This window comes from Coregonus clupeaformis, unplaced genomic scaffold (assembly GCF_020615455.1).
Source record: "Coregonus clupeaformis isolate EN_2021a unplaced genomic scaffold, ASM2061545v1 scaf0881, whole genome shotgun sequence".
NCBI classification, from domain to species: domain Eukaryota; kingdom Metazoa; phylum Chordata; class Actinopteri; order Salmoniformes; family Salmonidae; genus Coregonus; species Coregonus clupeaformis.
Genome location: NW_025534335.1, coordinates 142,273 through 160,926, shown reverse-complemented (window position 1 = coordinate 160,926; position 18,654 = coordinate 142,273). Strand labels below are relative to the sequence as shown.

At 42.1% G+C, this 18,654-nt stretch overlaps 1 protein-coding gene across 2 annotated transcripts in view; it reads right to left on the bottom strand.

The window, feature by feature from the left end:
- Positions 1-15,791, bottom strand: part of LOC121535011 (serine--pyruvate aminotransferase) — a 45,239-nt gene extending 29,448 nt beyond the window's left edge. The window contains exons 1-11 of one of the 2 annotated variants that reach the window (XM_041841672.2): positions 15,462-15,787; positions 14,855-15,047; positions 14,641-14,705; positions 13,647-13,747; positions 13,440-13,510; positions 13,264-13,348; positions 13,012-13,110; positions 12,830-12,899; positions 8,196-8,291; positions 7,814-7,942; positions 2,109-2,507 (exon numbers count right to left, since the gene is read on the bottom strand). In XM_041841672.2, coding sequence (XP_041697606.1) covers positions 2,400-2,507; positions 7,814-7,942; positions 8,196-8,291; positions 12,830-12,899; positions 13,012-13,110; positions 13,264-13,348; positions 13,440-13,510; positions 13,647-13,747; positions 14,641-14,705; positions 14,855-15,047; positions 15,462-15,731 — 1,287 coding nt within the window. In that variant the 5' untranslated portion in view covers positions 15,732-15,787 and the 3' untranslated portion in view covers positions 2,109-2,399. Of the gene's footprint in view, positions 1-2,108; positions 2,508-7,813; positions 7,943-8,195; positions 8,292-12,829; positions 12,900-13,011; positions 13,111-13,263; positions 13,349-13,439; positions 13,511-13,646; positions 13,748-14,640; positions 14,706-14,854; positions 15,048-15,461 lie in introns of those variants that run through there. The other variant, XM_041841671.2, reaches the window with a different exon arrangement.
- Positions 15,792-18,654: the final 2,863 nt, after the last annotated feature.

The window sequence follows — 18,654 nt, the reverse complement described above, 5'->3', positions numbered from 1 at the left end:
AACTCCATCCCACCAAAAAAGGCTGACATTTCAGGCAGTCTTTTCAAACAGCTCTTACGCTAAAAAAAGGGCAATGTCATAATTTTCTAAATTTCACAGTGTTATTCCAACAGTAGCGAAATATTTGCATTTGGAAAGTATTCAGACCCCTTCACTTTTTCCACATTTTGTTACGTTACAACCTTATTCTAAAATTGATGAAATTGTTTTTTCCCCCCTCATCAATCTACACACAATAGCCCATAATGACAAAACAAAAACTGGCTTATTTAAATTTGTGCAAAAACCCCCCCGGAAATATCACATTTACATAAGTATTCAGAACCTTTACTCATTACTTTGTTGAAGCACCTTTGGCAGCGATTACAGCCTCAAGTCTTCTTGGGTATGACGCTACAAGCTTGGCACACCTGTATTTAGGGAGTTTCTCACATTCTTCTCTGCAGATCATCTCAAGCTCTGTCACGTTCGATGGGGAGCGTCGCAGCACAGCTATTTTCAGGTCTCTCCAGAGATGTTAGATTGGGTTCAAGTCCGGGCTCTGGCTGGGCCACTCAAGGACATTCAGAGACTTGTCCCAAAGCCACTCCTGAGTTGTCTTGGCTATGTGTTTCGGGTCGTTGTCCTGTTGGAAGGTGAACATGTGAACCTTCACCCCAGTCTGAGGTCCTGAGCACTCTGGAGCAGGTTTTCATCAAGGATCTCTCTGTACTTTTCTACTTTAATCTTTCCCTCGATTCTGACTAGTCTCCCAGTCCCTGCCTCTGAAAAATATCTCCACAGCATGATGCTGCCACCACCATGCTTCACCGTAGGGATGGTGCCAGGTTTCCTCCAGATGTGACGCTTGGCATTCAGGCCAAAGAGTTCAATCTTGGTTTCATCAGACCAGAGAATCTTGTTTCTCATGAGAGTCTTTAGGTGCCTTTTGGCAAATTCCAAGCGGGCACTCGTGCCTTTTACTGAGGAGTGGCTTCCGTCTGGCCACTCTAACATAAAGGCCTGATTGGTGGAGTGCTACAGCTCTAGGAAGAGTCTTAGTGGCTCCAAACTTCTTCCGATTAAGAATGATGGAGGCCACTGTGTTCTTGGGGACCTTCAATGCTGCAGACATTTTTTGGTACCCTTCCCCAGATCTGTGCCTCGACACAATCCTGTCTCCGAGCTCTACGGACAATTCCTTCAACCTCATGGCTTGGTTTTTGCTCTGACATGCGCTGTCAACGGTGGGACTTTATCTAGACAGGTGTGTGACTTTCCAAATCATGTCCAATCAATTGAATTTACCACAGGTGGACTCCAATAAAGTTGTAGAAACATCTCAAGGATGAGCAATGGAAACAGGATGCACCTGAGCTCAATTTCGAGTCTCATAGCAAAGGATCTGAATACTTATGTAAATAAGGTATTTCTGTTTTTTATTTGTAATACATTTGCAAAAATGTATAAAAACCTGTTTTTGTTTAGTCATTATGGGGTATTGTGTGTAGATTGAGGAAAAAAAACTAATTTAAGAATAAGGCTGTAATGTAACAAAATGTGGAAAAGGTCAAGGGGTCTGAATACTTTCCGAATGCACTGTATATAAAACACAGGAAAATCAAATTCTTGACTACACTGGGCCTTTAATATTAAGCTTTTATAAGTAGAATAAACGTAACACTATCGAGATAATGGTGTAAAATCGTCACAATTAGATCATTTTAATTGTTACATTTGTTTTTATTCAACTAATCTGTTGGGGTTCAATACAGCCTTTGTGGGAAGGACACATCGATTATGGTAGCATTTAATTAAGGGCTTTAGACAGTACTGAACACGCACACAAAACATTCAAATAAATAAGAAAAAACAACATATCACCTGTTTCACTAGGTATGTTACTCTCATGCATTGGCCATGAGACGCATGCATTTGACCCTCTTCTCACGACACACCTCATATCTCACACATTGAAGAATACTGCTTTTATTTTTCTAATTAGTCCATTGTTTAGTCAATGTGTTATTTTCTCAACTGTGCTCCAAATTGTGTTAAAATCAGAGCATTGCGCCTGCAATTATTATTATTATTATTATTTCCTGAATATGCAAGGTAAAATGGACACATTTGACAGAATTGTATATATTTTATTGACTCTTTCAAACATATATTTTATATTATTACCCTGGAGAGCATTTACCATCTACAATAATTACAAAGTCTCTATTAGGAAATTAGTTTCACGTGAATGTATGTCGGAATCTGTCTTTTCACATTTGTGCTAAAAATCTCTGTGCTCACAAACACCCGTGATACAACTTTCACAGATTGACGCCTTTGTCCATTCATTCCAGGTGTCCTCCAGCATAGCCAAATGCATGTTTGTTTAGGGTATTAAAAGGCATAAGAAACCTTCTTTATGCTTTGCTCTTTTTGCAGTTCTTCAAAGCATCGGCCAGGGCAGCCAGTGCCATGTCTGCATTGGTCTTCTGGCAGTTGTATCCCATCAGACCCACGCGTATCACCTGGGGTGAAACAAAATGGTGGACACATCACTGAGAGAGCTCACATGAGAAATACAACCATCAAATAATTGCTCAAGAGACCCCAGTAAGCAAAATAACGTTGAAAATATGTCTTATACGGACGTCAAAAGCACATATTTTCTAGACGTTGAAATCAGGTGCATTTTAGGTGCTGAATGAAAGGGAAAAATACATATTTTCCGGACGTTGAAAATATGTCATTTACAGACATTGAAAATGTGTTTTTCAGTCATTGATTCTATGGCCAAATTTCAACTGCTATACATTGTCAATTAAGTATGTATCACAATAATAGTTTATCACGCCTCTTAATAAAAATAAATTTAAAAAGGAGCCAACGGAAGATTGCAACAAGATACACTACAGTACCAAAATTATGTGGACACCTGCTTGTCGAATATCTCATTCCAAAATCATGGGCATTAATATGGAGTTGTTCCCCCCTTTGCTGCTATAACAGCCTCCACTATTTTGGTAAAGCTTTCCACTAGATGTTGGAACATTGCTGCAGGGACTTGCTTCCATTCAGCCACGAGCATTAGTGAGGTCAGGCACTGATGTTGGCCGATTAGGCCTGGCTCGCAGTCGGAGTTCCAATTCATCCCAAAGGTGTTCGATGGGGTTGAGGTCAGGCTCTGTGCAGGCCAGTCAAGTTCATCCACACCGATCTCGACAAACCATTTCTGTATGGACCTCGCTTTGTGCATGGGGGCATTGTCATGCTGAAACAGGAAAGGGCCTTCCCTCGGCCATGGAAACCCATTTCATGAAGCTCCCGACAAACAGTTATTGTGCTGACGATGCTTCCAGAGGCAGTTTGGAACTCGGTAGGGAGTGTTGCAACCGAGGACAGACGATTTTTATGCGCTTCGTGCTTCAGCACTCGGCGGTCCCGTTCTGTGAGATGTGTGACCTACCACTTCGCGGCTGAGCCGTTGTTGCTCCTAGACGTTTCCACTTCACAATAACAGCACTTACAGTTGACCGGGGCAGCCCTAGCAGGGCAGAAATTTGACGAACTGACTTGTTGGAAAGGTTGAAAGTCACTGAGCTCGTCAGTAAGGCCATTCTACTACCAATGTTTGTCTATGGAGATTGCATGGCTGTGTGCTCGATTTTATACATCTGTCAGCAACGGGTGTGGCTGAAATAGCCGAATCCACTAATTTGAAGGGGTGTCCACATACTTTTGTATATATAGTGTATGTATTATTGCTCCTATCTATCACATGCACTTATGTTAGCTTTTTCAAAAGCTTTAAAACTAGCAGCGATAATGTTCAAAATAGTCCAACATACAGAATGAAATAACTGACCACTTCATCTACAATAACATTCTGAGTAACGGTTGCTATGACTGTGAAATGTTGTTGTTTCTCTGTCTTAGTTGAATGCACTGACTGTACGGTGTCTTCGGAAAGCATTCAGACCCCTTGACATTTACCGCATTTTGTTATGTTACAGCCTTATTCTAAAATTGATTAAATATAAAAAAAATATCAGCAATGTACACACAATACCCCATAATGACAAAGCAAAAACAGGCTTTTAGAAATGTTTGCAAATTTACTGACTCGAAATTGAGTTCAGGTGAATCCTGTTTCCATTGATAATCGTTGAGATGTTTCTACAACTTGATTGGAGTCCACCTGTGGTAAATTCAATTGATTGGACATGATTTGGAAAGGCACACACCTGTCTATATAAGGTCCCACAGTTGACAGTGCATGTCAGAGCAAAAACCAAGCCATGAGGTCGAAGGAATTGTCCATGGAGCGCCGAGACAGGATTGTGTCGAGGCACAGATCTGGGGAAGGATACCAAAAAATGTCTGCAGCATTGAAGGTCCCCAAGAACACAGTGGCCTCCATCATTCTTAAATGGAAGAAGTGTGGAACCACCAAGACTCTTCCTAGAGCTGGCCGGCTGGCCAAACTGAGCAATCGGGGGAGAAGGGCCTTGGTCAGGGAGGTGACCAAGAACCCGTTGGTCACTCTGACAGAGCTCCAGAGGTCCTCTGTGGAGATGGGAGAACTTTCCAGAAGGACAATCATCTCTGCAGCACTCCACCTTTCAGGCCTTTACGGTAGAGTGGCCAGACGGAAGCCACTCCTCAGTAAAAGGCACATGACAGCCTGCTTGGAGTTTGAAAAAAAGGCACCTAAAGACTCTGACCATGAGAAACAAGATTCTCTGGTCTGATGAAACCAAGATTGAACTCTTTGGCCTGAATGCCAAGTGTCACGTCTGGAGGAAACCTGGCACCATCCCTACGGTGAATCATGGTGGTGGCAGCATCATGCTGTGGGGATGTTTTTCAGCAGCAGGGACTGGGAAACTAGTCCGGATCGAGGCAAAGATGAACGGAGCAAAATACAGAGAGATCCTTGATGAAAACCTGCTCCAGAGCACTCAGGACCTCAGACTGGGGCAAAGGTTCACCTTCCAACAGGACAACGACCCTAAGCACACAGCCAAGACAACGCAGGAGTGGCTTCGGGACAAGTCTCTGAATGTCCTTGAGTGGCCCAGCCAGAGCCCGGACTTGAACCCGATCTAACATCTCTGGAGAGACCTGAAAATAGCAACGCTCCCCATCCAACCTGACAGAGCTTGAGAGGATCTGCAGAGAGGAATGGGAGAAACCCCCCAAATACAGGTGTGCCAAGCTTGTAGCGTCATACCCAAGAGGATTTGAGGCTGTAATTGCTGCCAAAGGTGTGGACCTGATCAAAATCTGAGCAAATCATAGTCTAGGCTATGTTTCACCAAGTTTGAACATCATAGTTTAGTACAGTAGAGCACAGTAGAACACAGTACAGTACGGTACAAGACAGTCAAGTTTTATTCAGTAGAGTACAGTAGAGTACAGTTTAGTTCAGTAGAGTTAGAGTAAAGTAGAGTACAATACAGTATACTCTACTTTTCTTTACTGTACTCTTCTGTGCTGTCCAAACTTGTGAAAAATAAATGTCTATGATTGGTTCAGATCTGAACCAATTATAGATGTCTATGTTTGGGCTAAATCAAGGCCGGACCTAACCAAATCTGAACATTTGACATTTTAGTCATTTAGCAGACACTCTTATCCAGAGCGACTTACAGTTAGTGAGTGCATACATTATTTTTTATTTTTCATACTGGCCCCCCATCGGAATCGAACCCACAACCCTGGCGTTGCAAACGCCATGCTCTACCAACTGAGCTACATCCCTGCCAGCCATTCCCTCCCCTACCCTGGACGATGCTGGGCCAATTGTGCGCCGCCCCATGGGTCTCCCGATTGCAGCCGGCTACGAACCAGGATCTCTAGTGGCACAGCTAGCACTGCGATGCAGTGCCTTAGACCACTGCACCACTCGGGAGGCCACTGAATGTCTATGTTTGGGCCAAATATAGGCCGCTCCGGATATCTGTGGACGTTGAAATCAAGGCCGGTCCGGACCGCACCAAAAAAAGATGGAGGACCAAAACAAGAGGTCCAAAAGATGTCGCCTGATGTCAAATGCTTAGTGGGACAGCCTTGACAAAAACAAGGTGCTTTCTTCTCTACATCGGTAGTCTAACCATCCAATTTGTGCTACAAACAGGGTTTCAACTCCCATATCAAATGCAATGGTTAATAAACAGATTCATGTTAGTACTTACAGTGAGGGAAAAAAGTATTTGATCCCCTGCTGATTTTGTACGTTTGCCCACTGACACAGACATGATCAGTCTATAATTTTAATGGTAGGTTTATTTTAACAGTGAGAGACAGAATAACAACAACAAAATCCAGAAAAATGCATGTAAAAAAATTTATAAATTGATTTGCATTTTAATAAAGGAAATAAGTATTTGACCCCTCTGCAAAACATGACTTAGTACTTGGTGGCAAAACGCTTGTTGGCAATCACAGAGGTCAGACGTTTCTTGTAGTTGGCCCCCAGGTTTGCACACATCTCAGGAGGGATTTTGTCCCACTCCTCTTTGCAGATCTTCTCCAAGTCATTAAGATTTCGAGGCTGACGTTTGGCAACTCGAACCTTCAGCTCCCTCCACAGATTTTCTATGGGATTAAGGTCTGGAGACTGGCTAGGCCACTCCAGGACCTTAATGTGCTTCTTCTTGAGCCACTCTTTGTTGCCTTGGCCGTGTGTTTTGGGTCATTGTCATGCTGGAATACCCATCCACGACCCATTTTCAATGCCCTGGCTGAGGGAAGGAGGTTCTCACCCAAGATTTGATGGTACATGGCCCCGTCCATCGTCCCTTTGATGCGGTGAAGTTGTCCTGTCCCCTTAGCAGAAAAACACCCCCAAAGCACAATGTTTCCACCTCCATGTTTGACGGTGGGGATGGTGTTCTTGGGGTCATAGGCAGCATTCCTCCTCCTCCAAACACGGCGAGTTGAGTTGATGCCAAAGAGCTCCATTTTGGTCTCATCTGACCACAACACTTTCACCCAGTTCTCCTCTGAATCATTCAGATGTTCATTGGCAAACTTCAGACGGGCCTGTATATGTGCTTTCTTGAGCAGGGGGACCTTGCGGGCGCTGCAGGATTTCAGTCCTTCGCGGCGTAGTGTGTTACCAATTGTTTTCTTGGTGACTATGGTCCCAGCTGCCTTGAGATCATTGACAAGATCCTCCTGTGTAGTTCTGGGCTGATTCCTCACCGTTCTCATGATCATTGCAACTCCACGAGGTGAGATCTTGCATGGAGCCCCAGGCCGAGGGAGATTGACAGTTATTTTGTGTTTCTTCCATTTGCGAATAATCGCACCAACTGTTGTCACCTTCTCACCAAGCTGCTTGGCGATGGTCTTGTAGCCCATTCCAGCCTTGTGTAGGTCTACAATCTTGTCCCTGACATCCTTGGAGAGCTCTTTGGTCTTGGCCATGGTGGAGAGTTTGGAATCTGATTGATTGCTTCTGTGGACAGATGTCTTTTATACAGGTAACAAGCTGAGATTAGGAGCACTAGAAGCTCCTAATCTCAGCTCATTACCTGTATAAAAGACACCTGGGAGCCAGAAATCTTTCTGATTGAGAGGTGGTCAAATACTTATTTCCCTCATTAAAATGCAAATACATTTATAACATTTTTGACATGCGTTTTTCTGGAATTTTTTGTTGTTATTCTGTCTCTCACTGTTCAAATAAACCTACCATTAAAATGATAGACTGATCATGTCTTTGTCAGTGGGCAAACGTACAAAATCAGCAGGGGATCAAATACTTTTTTCCCTCACTGTATGTATAGGCAATTAGCTAGAACTTTAACATTCCCCTCACACTCACCATGCCAGCGGAGGGTCCCAGGCCCCCAGTCATCTCCATATTGTGGTGCTTCATGATGTACTGCAGCATCTCTCTCCAGTTGTAGCCCTCAGGAATGGCAATGGTGGTGACGGAGGGTAGCCTAAGGTCCTGCATGTACAAAATATCACGGTCTCACATTTAGACACACACCTCTGTGAAATTCAAGACCAAGGAATTGCACCAGCCATGAAACTAGAGGATGTTAAAGTGACACTATTATTGTAAAATGTAAATTGTTTGTTGACAATCTGTCTGAAATGGCACTCTATTCCATACTGCATTACTTTATATGCAAATAGCATCTGGACAAAAGTAGTGCACTGAATAGGGTGCGATTTCAGATGCACGGCAAGTCTTTTACCTTGTTCTGGATGAATAGCTTGAGCCCCATGTCTTCCAGGCCCTTCCAGAGGTACCCTGACACCTCCCTGTGTTGCCTCCAGGACTCCTCCAGCCCCTATGGGGAGACAAAGACTGGGTACTGAATGGTGAGGCACAGTAAGCCTGAAACTGGTCCAAAGCTGGTAGTAAATACATTTTTCTGATGTATTTAGAGAATTAGAAGCAATGTTCAAAGTAATCAGCTAATAGGACTGCATCAGAATAAACCTAAACATGGTTTATTCATTTAGGTTATTCTTCCATTATGGAGAGCTCAGTGCACCTCATGGAGGTCTCAGTGAATCACATGCTTACAGTAAAACTTCAATTAATAGCCTGCCGTTTATTTGCTTAAATCACTAAACACAACAGGCGCTTATTAGAGACAGGCTTCTATTTGAGCTAGGCGTCTATTTCCTTAATGCACACAGCTTTTGCTAATTTGAATAGTTAATTGTTTAATTCCAGCATTCACTTCCAACATTTTAATACATTTCTTAATTTCCTGCACTGTGTTATCATTTACACACTGTGTCACATTTATTTTGTCTTAGTATGCCTCTATTAACATTTAAAAAAATAAAAACCCTTGACAATAATTATTCTCCTCTTTGACTGTGCATTTTCGTCAGTTCTTACTTTCGCCACTAGATGGTGACCGGACGATTTCTGGGGGTGTGCACTCCCCGAAGTTGTTGACTGTTTTTGTGCTTGCCAGTTAGCTAGCAGTTCTCAGCAATTTCTTACTGGCGATAAAAATTGATGACTGCCATAATTTGTTTGAGTCGTTACTGAATTATTTAATGTAACAAATCAAACATTAAACCTTGTAAACAATTCATAGTAATTCATGGTAACCTCGTAAACAATTCATTTAGACCGAGCTGTTTATTTGAAGCAGGCATTTATTTGCTGAAATGTGTGCCATTCCCGGATATTAAAAGGGACAGGTGGCTATTTGAGACTCAGCGTTTAATTGAAAGTTTACGGTAGTCCAGGTTTGCAGGCCTACGAAGATCATGTTGCACTAAACACATCTTCTGGGCAAGCTAATTCACACAGAGCTCAGAGGAGAGACCATACAGCTGCACAGGTCCCTAACTCAAGTCTGCAGGCCATTAACATGGACAGGGCCAAGGCAGACCTTCTGAACCGACCCATTCACATGGAGGTCATAGGGGAGAGAAGGCAAGAAACCCTACCATACAGGACAATGGTGAACATGACAACCTCTAACATCTTAAAGAGGCTAAATGACATGACTGACATTCTAGTCAAACAGCATCTTTCTGCTTTGCCACAGAAGATCACTGTGTTTGTTGGAGATCCCATGCAGTACAGGTCTTTATCAGATCATTTGAACATGTAATTGAAAGCAGAACAGAAAGTGCTAAGGACAGGCTGTATTTTCTTGAGCAGTACACCAGGGGAAAGCCTAGGGGCTGTCAGCAAATGGCTCATGACAGAGGCTACCCAAAAGCTAAGAAACTGCTCAAAGATAACTTTGGTAATGAATATCAGATGGCATCTGCATTCAGCAGAAATAAGTCCCTTGGTTGGTTTACCATCAAGGCTGAAGGCCTCAAAGCACTGCAGGCCTTTGCTTTATATCTCAGAGGGTGCTGAAATGCTATGGAGGAAATGGATTACATGGAGGAACGGGATCTTGCATCCAACATAATAGTACATGAAACTTCCATACAAGCTAAGAGAAAGGTGGAGGTCCACTGCCTGTGAGCTACAAGAGCGACGGAGCAGCAGGGCAAAATGCAGTGACCTGGTTCAGTTAATTAAAAAACAAGTCAAGATACAGTATTTTCTGACCCTGTGTTTGGTAACATTCAAGAATCAAGTGTCAACTGTGACGGAGGTAACATCAAATCCAAACTTGCCAAACCAGAGGTAAAGGCTAAAACCCATAGACCACAAGTACACCTTTGCCACCAGTGTAGCAACCGCTGAGTCAGGGTTCAAGCAACAACCACAACAGACCCAGGTGAATAGAAGCTTTTAAACCCCATGTTTATCTGTCTGTCTGTTCTGCAGTGGTGGTCACACACTGGAACTCTGTCCATTACTAAAGGAGAAGTTGCACAGGGAGAAGATACATTTTCTAAAGGAGAAAGGCATCTGCTTTGGTTGTCTGATCAAGGGTCCCATGAGCAGAGACTGTAGTAGGCCTCTCATATGGAATGTGTGCAACTAACCCCACCTTAGTGTGCTTCATATGGAGCTAAAGAAAAGAGGAACAGGAACACTCAGAATACCTGTGAGCAGTGCACTGGTTTCGCTTAATGCATGTGGGTATATTGAGCCGGTGAAGAGGAGTTTGTTCTATCCATCATACCGGTTCATGTGAAATCCAGCAAAGAAAACAAGGTATTGCTAACATATGCATTCTTATACCCAGGTAGCTCAGCAACATTCTGCACCGACAAACTGGCTCAGCAGCTGAATGTTACAGGAACAAGAAGGAACGTCCTGCTGCGTACCATGGGTCAGATAAGGCTTGTCAGAGGTGAGTCGGCTTGACACCAACAAGTTCATTAAACTACCTGAAGTTTGCACTCACAAAAACCTACCAGTGACAAAGGAAACATCGCCAGACAAGATGAGCTGTCCAAGTGGCCATATCTGGGCGATGTTAAGCTGTCACACATACATGCTGACATTGGATTGCTAATAGGAACAAATGCATCACAAGTAATGGAGCCCTGGCAGGTGATCCATAGTCAAGTAGAAGGCCCGTATGCTGTCAAGACCCTACTATGATTGGGTGGTAAGCGGTCCACATAGAGAATGCAGTAGGATCTCCTTGATCAACCTGCAGGACCCGACTAGCCACTGTGACACTGATTTCAGTGAGAAAGTGGAGAAGTCTGAAAGGTCAGAGCATAGCAAGTTTGCCATCCGAGAAGGTGGTGAAGCAGTTGACAACAACTCTGAGGTGTAGAGTGCAAATCAAATCAAATTGTATTGGCCACATGCGCCGAATACAACAGGTGCAGACATTACAGTGAAATGCTTACTTACAGCCCTTAACCAACAGTGCATTTATTTTAAATAAAAAAAGTAGAATAAAACAAAAAAGTGTTGAGAAAAAAAGAGCAGAAGTAAAATAAAATAACAGTAGGGAGGCTATATATACAGGGAGGTACCGGTGCAGAGTCAATGTGCGGGGGCACCGGCTAGTTGAGGTAGTTGAAGTAATATGTACATGTGGGTAGAGTTAAAGTGACTATGCATAAATAATTAACAGAGTAACAGAAGCGTAAAATGATGGGGTGGGGGGGCAGTGCAAATAGCCCGGGTAGTGAAATGAAATGAGTGAACATGTCAGCGATCAGAATGAAGCTGTTGTTGCAGTTTTCCCTGAAAAGAGGAAAGTGGAATCCAAGGATAAGACTCCTCCAAGAAAGAAAATGCTTCATGCTGACAACTTGAACGCGGCAAAGAGGGATAAAGACATCAAAAGTTATTTGACGTTGTTATTTCCCACAGAGGAAGAGTTACCAAAGGCTCTCAAGTGTAATGGAGAAAAGATCCTGGACAAGCAGAACACTCCATTTGCAGTAGCATAAGAGGACCTAAAGAAAACCAAGGTGACAAAAGGTGATTGGTTTCCTGAAGGTGTTGGTAACCCAAGCAAACAAAATGTCCATGTGGAGTTGATTGCTGAAAAAGTACTGAAGGGACTGATATACATGGCCGTGAGTATCACAAAGCAATGGCAAACAGAGGAGAATAAAAGGAGAATCTGTGACCCAAGATTCCTCTGGAGGCCTGGAGAGAAAATGGCAGACTTGGAAATGATAACATCTAGCAGCCAAAAAGAAAGTGACAAGTTGAATCCAGTGCCAGAAGATGGACTTTTGAAAGTGGAAGAATATCTGGATACAGCAGCCATGCCTGAGAGTGGAAGGTTGGTGAACAGAAGAAGGCACTAAAACAGGTTAACTGAAGAGTCCTGTCTCCAAAAGCCTACTGCAAGAATCCACTCAGATGATTATGGACTGACCAACAACAAAGGCTATGCATACACCCACACATTTTGGCAAACATGTTCAGATAATTATTGTTGCCTCACATTACATACAATAAGGGGCTGGTATGTAAGAGCCAAATAGCAGGTTTTGTTATTTGTATAAATTAGAATTCTGTTATTGTTTATATGCCATTCTGTTTATTTGTCATATTGTTTGACTGATATTAATCATTTGTAAGTGTCTATGCCTCCCTCTGCAGGCTGGAGATGGCTTAAATAGTCATGGGTACAGAGGCCTACTGGGAATGGCTGGCTGGAGCCCATACTGTCTTTTGACCGTGCTTCCTTTGTCTCTGTGATATTGTTCGATTTTTTGATCCAATAATGCTTACATTACAGCTTAAATATCTTATTTTTATCCTCATTATTTTGATTTACTTTTTGTAACATTTTGTAGCCAAGATATGGAATAAATTTAACTTTATTTTTTTATGGCAAAAAACATGTGGACATTTTATTTCTGGATTCATGGACTACACACGTCAGGAACAAATGGTCAGCTCATTCTCCACTGTGGCTATAAGAAAAAGACAATAGGATTTTAAGATTGTTACAAACAGCCACTATACCTTCTCAGCAAGAATAGCAAGACTTTCCCTCAGGGAAAATAACCCAGACACTGGTCCTGTGTGGTGATATCTGAAACGGGGCAAAATGAAAGATTGTTATTAATTTATTATTAATTCACCCGGTTAGGATGGGAGATTTTCTCATAATAAAGTACTGTTCATTGAGAATACTGTAGACTTACAGTCTGGCTGGTTGACCATCATTTCCCCAGTAGTTAGACAAGTGGGTCATGTCAAAGAGATAGGACACTGGTTTTGTTTTCCTGTTGAACATCTTTTGGCTGTTTGAGGGTTTCAAGAGGAAGTGTGTCAGTCCACATTTCTCAAAATTCAAACATTCACTTGGTCTCCGTTCAATCATTCTCCCTCTTTCTTCCCTCACTCCTACAACACACACACACACACATGCACACAAACCCACACAGAGTCCTCACCATGCTCTTTCATTGAAGGAGATGGGTGCTGTGCCAGGGGGTGCATTCAAGGCCTTTTGAGAGCCAGTGTACAGGATGTCAATATCTACAAAGACAAGAAAATGATGACATCATCATACACCCATACACAAAGACAGACATACTGAAAATGAAATAGGTGTCTGAAGCTGTCTTACTCTGCTGGTCCATGAAAATAGGCGTTGCCCCAAGAGATGCAACAGTATCCACAAGAAACAGTGTATTGTGTCTGAGGAGAGAGAGGAGAGAGGAATTTAGGGCTTGAATGTGAAGCTGTGGTCATCATTGTCTCATCAGAAGTGTGAACTGAGAGAAATACAGTGGAGATATACTGTAGTATGTTTTGAGATGGAGCGGAGTCTCACTTGCGGCAGAGGTCTCCAATGCCATCGACGGGGTGGGCGAGGCCAGCAGAGGACTCTCCATGTGTGAGGAAGAACAGAACGGGCTTGTGTTTGGCCAGGGCCTATCGATAGACAGGAGATAGGCAGTCAAATAAACTAAATACTTTTGGCACTAAATGCCCTCCATTGTTAGAGCTCTTGCCATGTTGCCTATATGAACTTAATATATAGGCTCTATGACTGTAATCATGGCAGGCTCTAGCCTTTTGGGGGCCATAAGTGAGATTTGGTTGGGTGGCCACCCCATTTTTTTTAATGGATTGCCAGGGGCACACACATAATTTACAAAAAAAGCATTTGTGTTTAGTGAGTCAGCCAGATCAGAGGCAGTAGTGATGACCAGGGATGTTCTCTTGATATGTGCATGAATTGGACCATTTTCCTGTCCTGCTAAGCATTCAGAATGTACTGAGTACTTTTGGGTATCAAGGGAAATGTATGGAGTAAAAAGTACATTATTTTATTTTGGAATGTAGTAAAGTAAAAGTAAAAGTTTTCACAAATATAAATAGTAAAGTACATTTACTATTTATAGTAAATGTACTTTACCCCCCAAAACTACTTATGTAGTACTTTAAAGTATTTTTACTTAAGTACTTTACACCACTGAATTTCTAAATACCCCCCAAAAACTACTTAAGTAGTACTTTAAAGTATTTTAACTTAAGTACATTACACCACTGAATTTCTAAATGGTTCACCCAATATTGATGAAAATACCCTCAAATTAAAGCTGACAGTCTGCACTTTAACCTCATAGTCATTGTATCATTTAAAATCCAAAGTGCTGGAGTACACTGTCCAAATACTTTTGGGGCTCACTGTATAAGTAGAATTGGTCACAGGTGAGGGTTGGTAACCCTGAAGTTGCCGAGGAGCCTGTATTGAAACCTGTATTGAACAAGCTCTATGTGAATGCTACTTTGGTAGGCCTAATTCATTAACAAACAATTACCTTTTCAATTTCTTCATTGCTGAAAATTCCACCCGGTGCTTTTACCATCGTGTGAACATTGGCACCTGGAATAATGCAAGATGAAAGTCTAACATCCGGACAAAACAGATGTATTCAAGGCCATAAACAATGTTTTCAAATTACATCAAACAGCAAACGCTGGTCTTGTTTTGAGACCGCTAAACTCGTGAGTAAAACCGTGCGTAAAACATACCCATTCTCTCGGCGATTTCAGCCACGCGCTCTCCCCATATTCCATTGACAGCCACGAGCACGCTCTCCCCGGGTTCTACCGTGTTGAAGACGGCGCACTCCATCGCTGCGTGTCCGGAGCCGCTCATTGCTATCGTCATGTTGTTCTGTGTCTGAAAAGCGTACTGGATCCCCTTCTTGATATCGTTCATGATCTACAAGCAACGCGTCAAATTGTTGAATAAAACAGTTGTAGTTCTAAGCCTACATAGATTAATTATGAGTGGTTCATCAAATCCGTTGTCAAATGTTGATGGATCAGTTGTGAAGTGTAAAATGTGTCAAAATGCTTATTTGACGCATTCGCAATTATGCATGACTTGTTTTGATAATTCGATAAATTGTTAAAATAAAATAAAAATAAAATAAATATTCATGCACATCTCAATTTAGGAATCATAAATAATATCCTAAATGTGTTCCTTCATATTGACCATGAATTTATAAGCGCACTGAGTAGTCTAGAAATGACAGAACTGCTGGATAATGAAACCCCTCTGGCGGTGCCAAAAAGTCAAAAAATAGTTATCAAACAATGAACTTATCAGCAATAGGGGTTACACATTTACCTCGAACATTTCTGGGTGCAGATGGCCGATAATTGCCCTACCACCTGCGGCTAAAACGCGGGGAGGCACGTTGGACGGTCCTGGTCCGAACAGGTAGCGGAAAGGAACCTCGAGCGGCCGGAGCATGCACTCCGGGGGCGGGATGGTCACCGAGGACATGGCGCGGTCAAGGCGCGGCTGGAGAGGCGCGCTCATCGGGAGCAGTGAGACCTCCACAGCCGCCTTTTGCGCCAGCAGCGCTCCCCGGCGAAACAAAGCCCGCTGCATCATCGTTAGCTCCTCGCTCCGGTGTTTACGACGACTGTGACTTGCACTGACAGACAGAGGGAGTTGACTTCTGGTTTTGGTGAAGATTTAAAACAAACAGGTCTTTGACCTCTTGGGCACGGAGCGTCGTGCCTCACGTCGTGGACATATAAAAACTCTGCACATAGGTGGAATTGGCTCAAATGTTCTATAGTATATTGTCAACCACCTGCTTAGAATAGCACCAACTGTTAAAGATTGTTCACTTTAACAGACTTTTTAACATTATCGACCAATTATTAATGAGAGCATGTGATTATCATGACCATATTCATCTGAAGGCATGTGTTTCCTAGTTTGAAGGGGTGAAGTTGTAGAGGGGGTTTATACTATTACCAATATTTGCTCATTTGTTAAGAGACAATGGAATGCCTTTATTGGTAACTAGAGAGGTTATTTTACAGGTGAAATGGTTTCCCCTTGGCACAGTTTGGAAATAGGCATGCTTGGATCCAGTTGAGTTTGGTTTTGGGTTGTTGCAGGAGGTGTGTGCTCTGTTGATCTTTCCCACCCCTTGTGCTGCATTTGTTCAGGATTTTAGAGGAGTCTACCCTTTTTAAGTGAGAGGATTGGCTGAACAGAGGACAAACAAAGAGACGTGCCAACACACGTGAGAGAGTGCACATTCACTTTCATGTGTACCAAATTTAATCAATATTTCACTCATGTCTAGAGCCCTTTCCTTGAAAAGTGAGGTAACATAGCCTTTTGTGGTTATTGGATCATTATTTAAGTTGGATTTTGAGTTGGCCATAATTGAAAAACAACCTACAGTAACGTTTCCCACTGATTCATGTGTCAAGAAAAAGTCCCAGAACAACTTCATGCAGCTTATACTCAAAAACAAATGTGTTAATTCATTCATTCATTCATTGTATAAAAGCAGAGGTTTGCTAGCTGTAACCAGCTCTTTCAGTGAAGCAAACCTCAACGTTATAGAAAGAGAGAACTTTCTTCTGTTCCAAGAAGCATGCATTGTATACTGTAAAACCGGATAAGTTCTGGCTACTCAAACATTTTGAGGAAACCAATTACCTAAAAAAAAATAAGTTAAGAAACTTAAATAGCTGAAGTGAGCAGTACTACCTCCATATGAGTAATACAAATGCAGTTTTCTTGAGTAAGGTATACTTACATTTAACGCCCCCACTAAGCCACGCCTCCAATAATTTCCCAGTGTGCCTTGTCTTTTTGATTGAATTGTAGAGTTACTACCCATGACTGTATTTGCTAGTGACAGAGACATGGTTGTTGAATTCGTTCATTGTCAACTCTGTGGCCTTCACTAAGTGACTTTCTAATCATAATTGAACCATTACATATATCATAAAACTTGTTGTTTTACAGGCCACATCAGGCCTGCAAGTAGGGTTGCAAAATTCTGACATTTAAACTGGAACAACCATTTCAGTAACAGGTGCAAAACTTCAATGATTGGATTAGTTTAGAAAAAATTATATATCTTTGTGTAGCATAACATTTAATTGATCAATCAATCAATGTAAATGCAAGAACACAGATATGAAAAACGATTCCAAAAAATCATTTGCAGTAGAGCATGCTGGGAAAAAATGTCATTTTTTATCACAACTTACAAAAATAGAGTTGGTGTGACTTCTCATTTACACTGGGGAAAAAAATAAATGCAACATGCAACAATTTCAAAGATTTTACTGAGTTACAGTTCATAAAAGGAAATCAGTCAAATTAAATAAATAAATTAGCCCTAATCTATGGATTTCACATGACTGGGCAGGGGCGGAGCCATGGGTGGCATAGGGAGTCAGGTCAAACTGCTGGGGAGCCAGGCCCAGACAATTAGAATGCGGTTTTCCCCACAAAAGGGCTTTATTACAGACAGAAATACGCCTTGAGCACAACTTACTAGAAGTATTTTAGTAAAAAAATCCTTGTGCGTACAATGAAGTCATTCAGTATGGGAGTTTTGACCAACTTTACATTTTAGTCATTTAGCAGACGCTCTTATCCAGAGCGACTTACAGTTAGTGAGTGCATACATGTTTATTTTTTTCATACTGGTCCCCCGTGGGAAACGAACCCACAACCCTGGCGTTGCAAACGCCATGCTCTACCAACTGAGCTACACGGGACTAAACTTGTCGACTTAAAGGAGTTCAACGAAGGAAGGAGTAAGTTAAATAAAAGGAGTTACTTAAAGGAGTTCAAGGAAGGAGTAAGTTAAATGAAAGGAGTTACTTAAAGGAGTTCAAGGAAGGAAGGAGTAAGTTAAATTAAAGGAGTTACTTAAAGGAGTACTATAATATATGCTCCAAAAATAAATGGCTGGTTTGGATGCCCTTTGATTCACACCTTAAATTGATCAATTGAATGAGAATTCAATGTGATAGCCATAACTTTATTTTGAGAAATCCATGCAGAAACATATATAATAGGTATTACAATATACCATCCACTGTGAATGAATGCATAGTGGACAGGATGAATCATTTAGAATGTACCTCGCTTGACGAAACAAAGTTGTGAGTTACTCGAAGTAGGGGGCAGTTGAATTGGCTTCAAGTTTGTCCCGTCTGGTTTAGCTATTATGTCACAATGGGATCTTGAACGATCCGTGTGCCTCCCCCTGATGTCCCACGTGGTCAATAATTAGACAGACTGTTTATCTCTCAATGGCCTTTGCACTAGAGAGAGAGAGAGAGAGAGAGAGAGAGAGAGAGAGAGAGAGAGAGAGAGAGAGAGAGAGAGAGAGAGAGAGAGAGAGAGAGAGAGAGAGAGAGAGAGAGAGAGAGAGAGAGAGAGAGAGAGAGAGAGAGAGAGAGAGAGGTTTACTGTTAATTTCACTTTTGTTTATTATCTATTTCACTTGCTTTGGCAATGTTAACATATGTTTCCCATGCCAATAAAG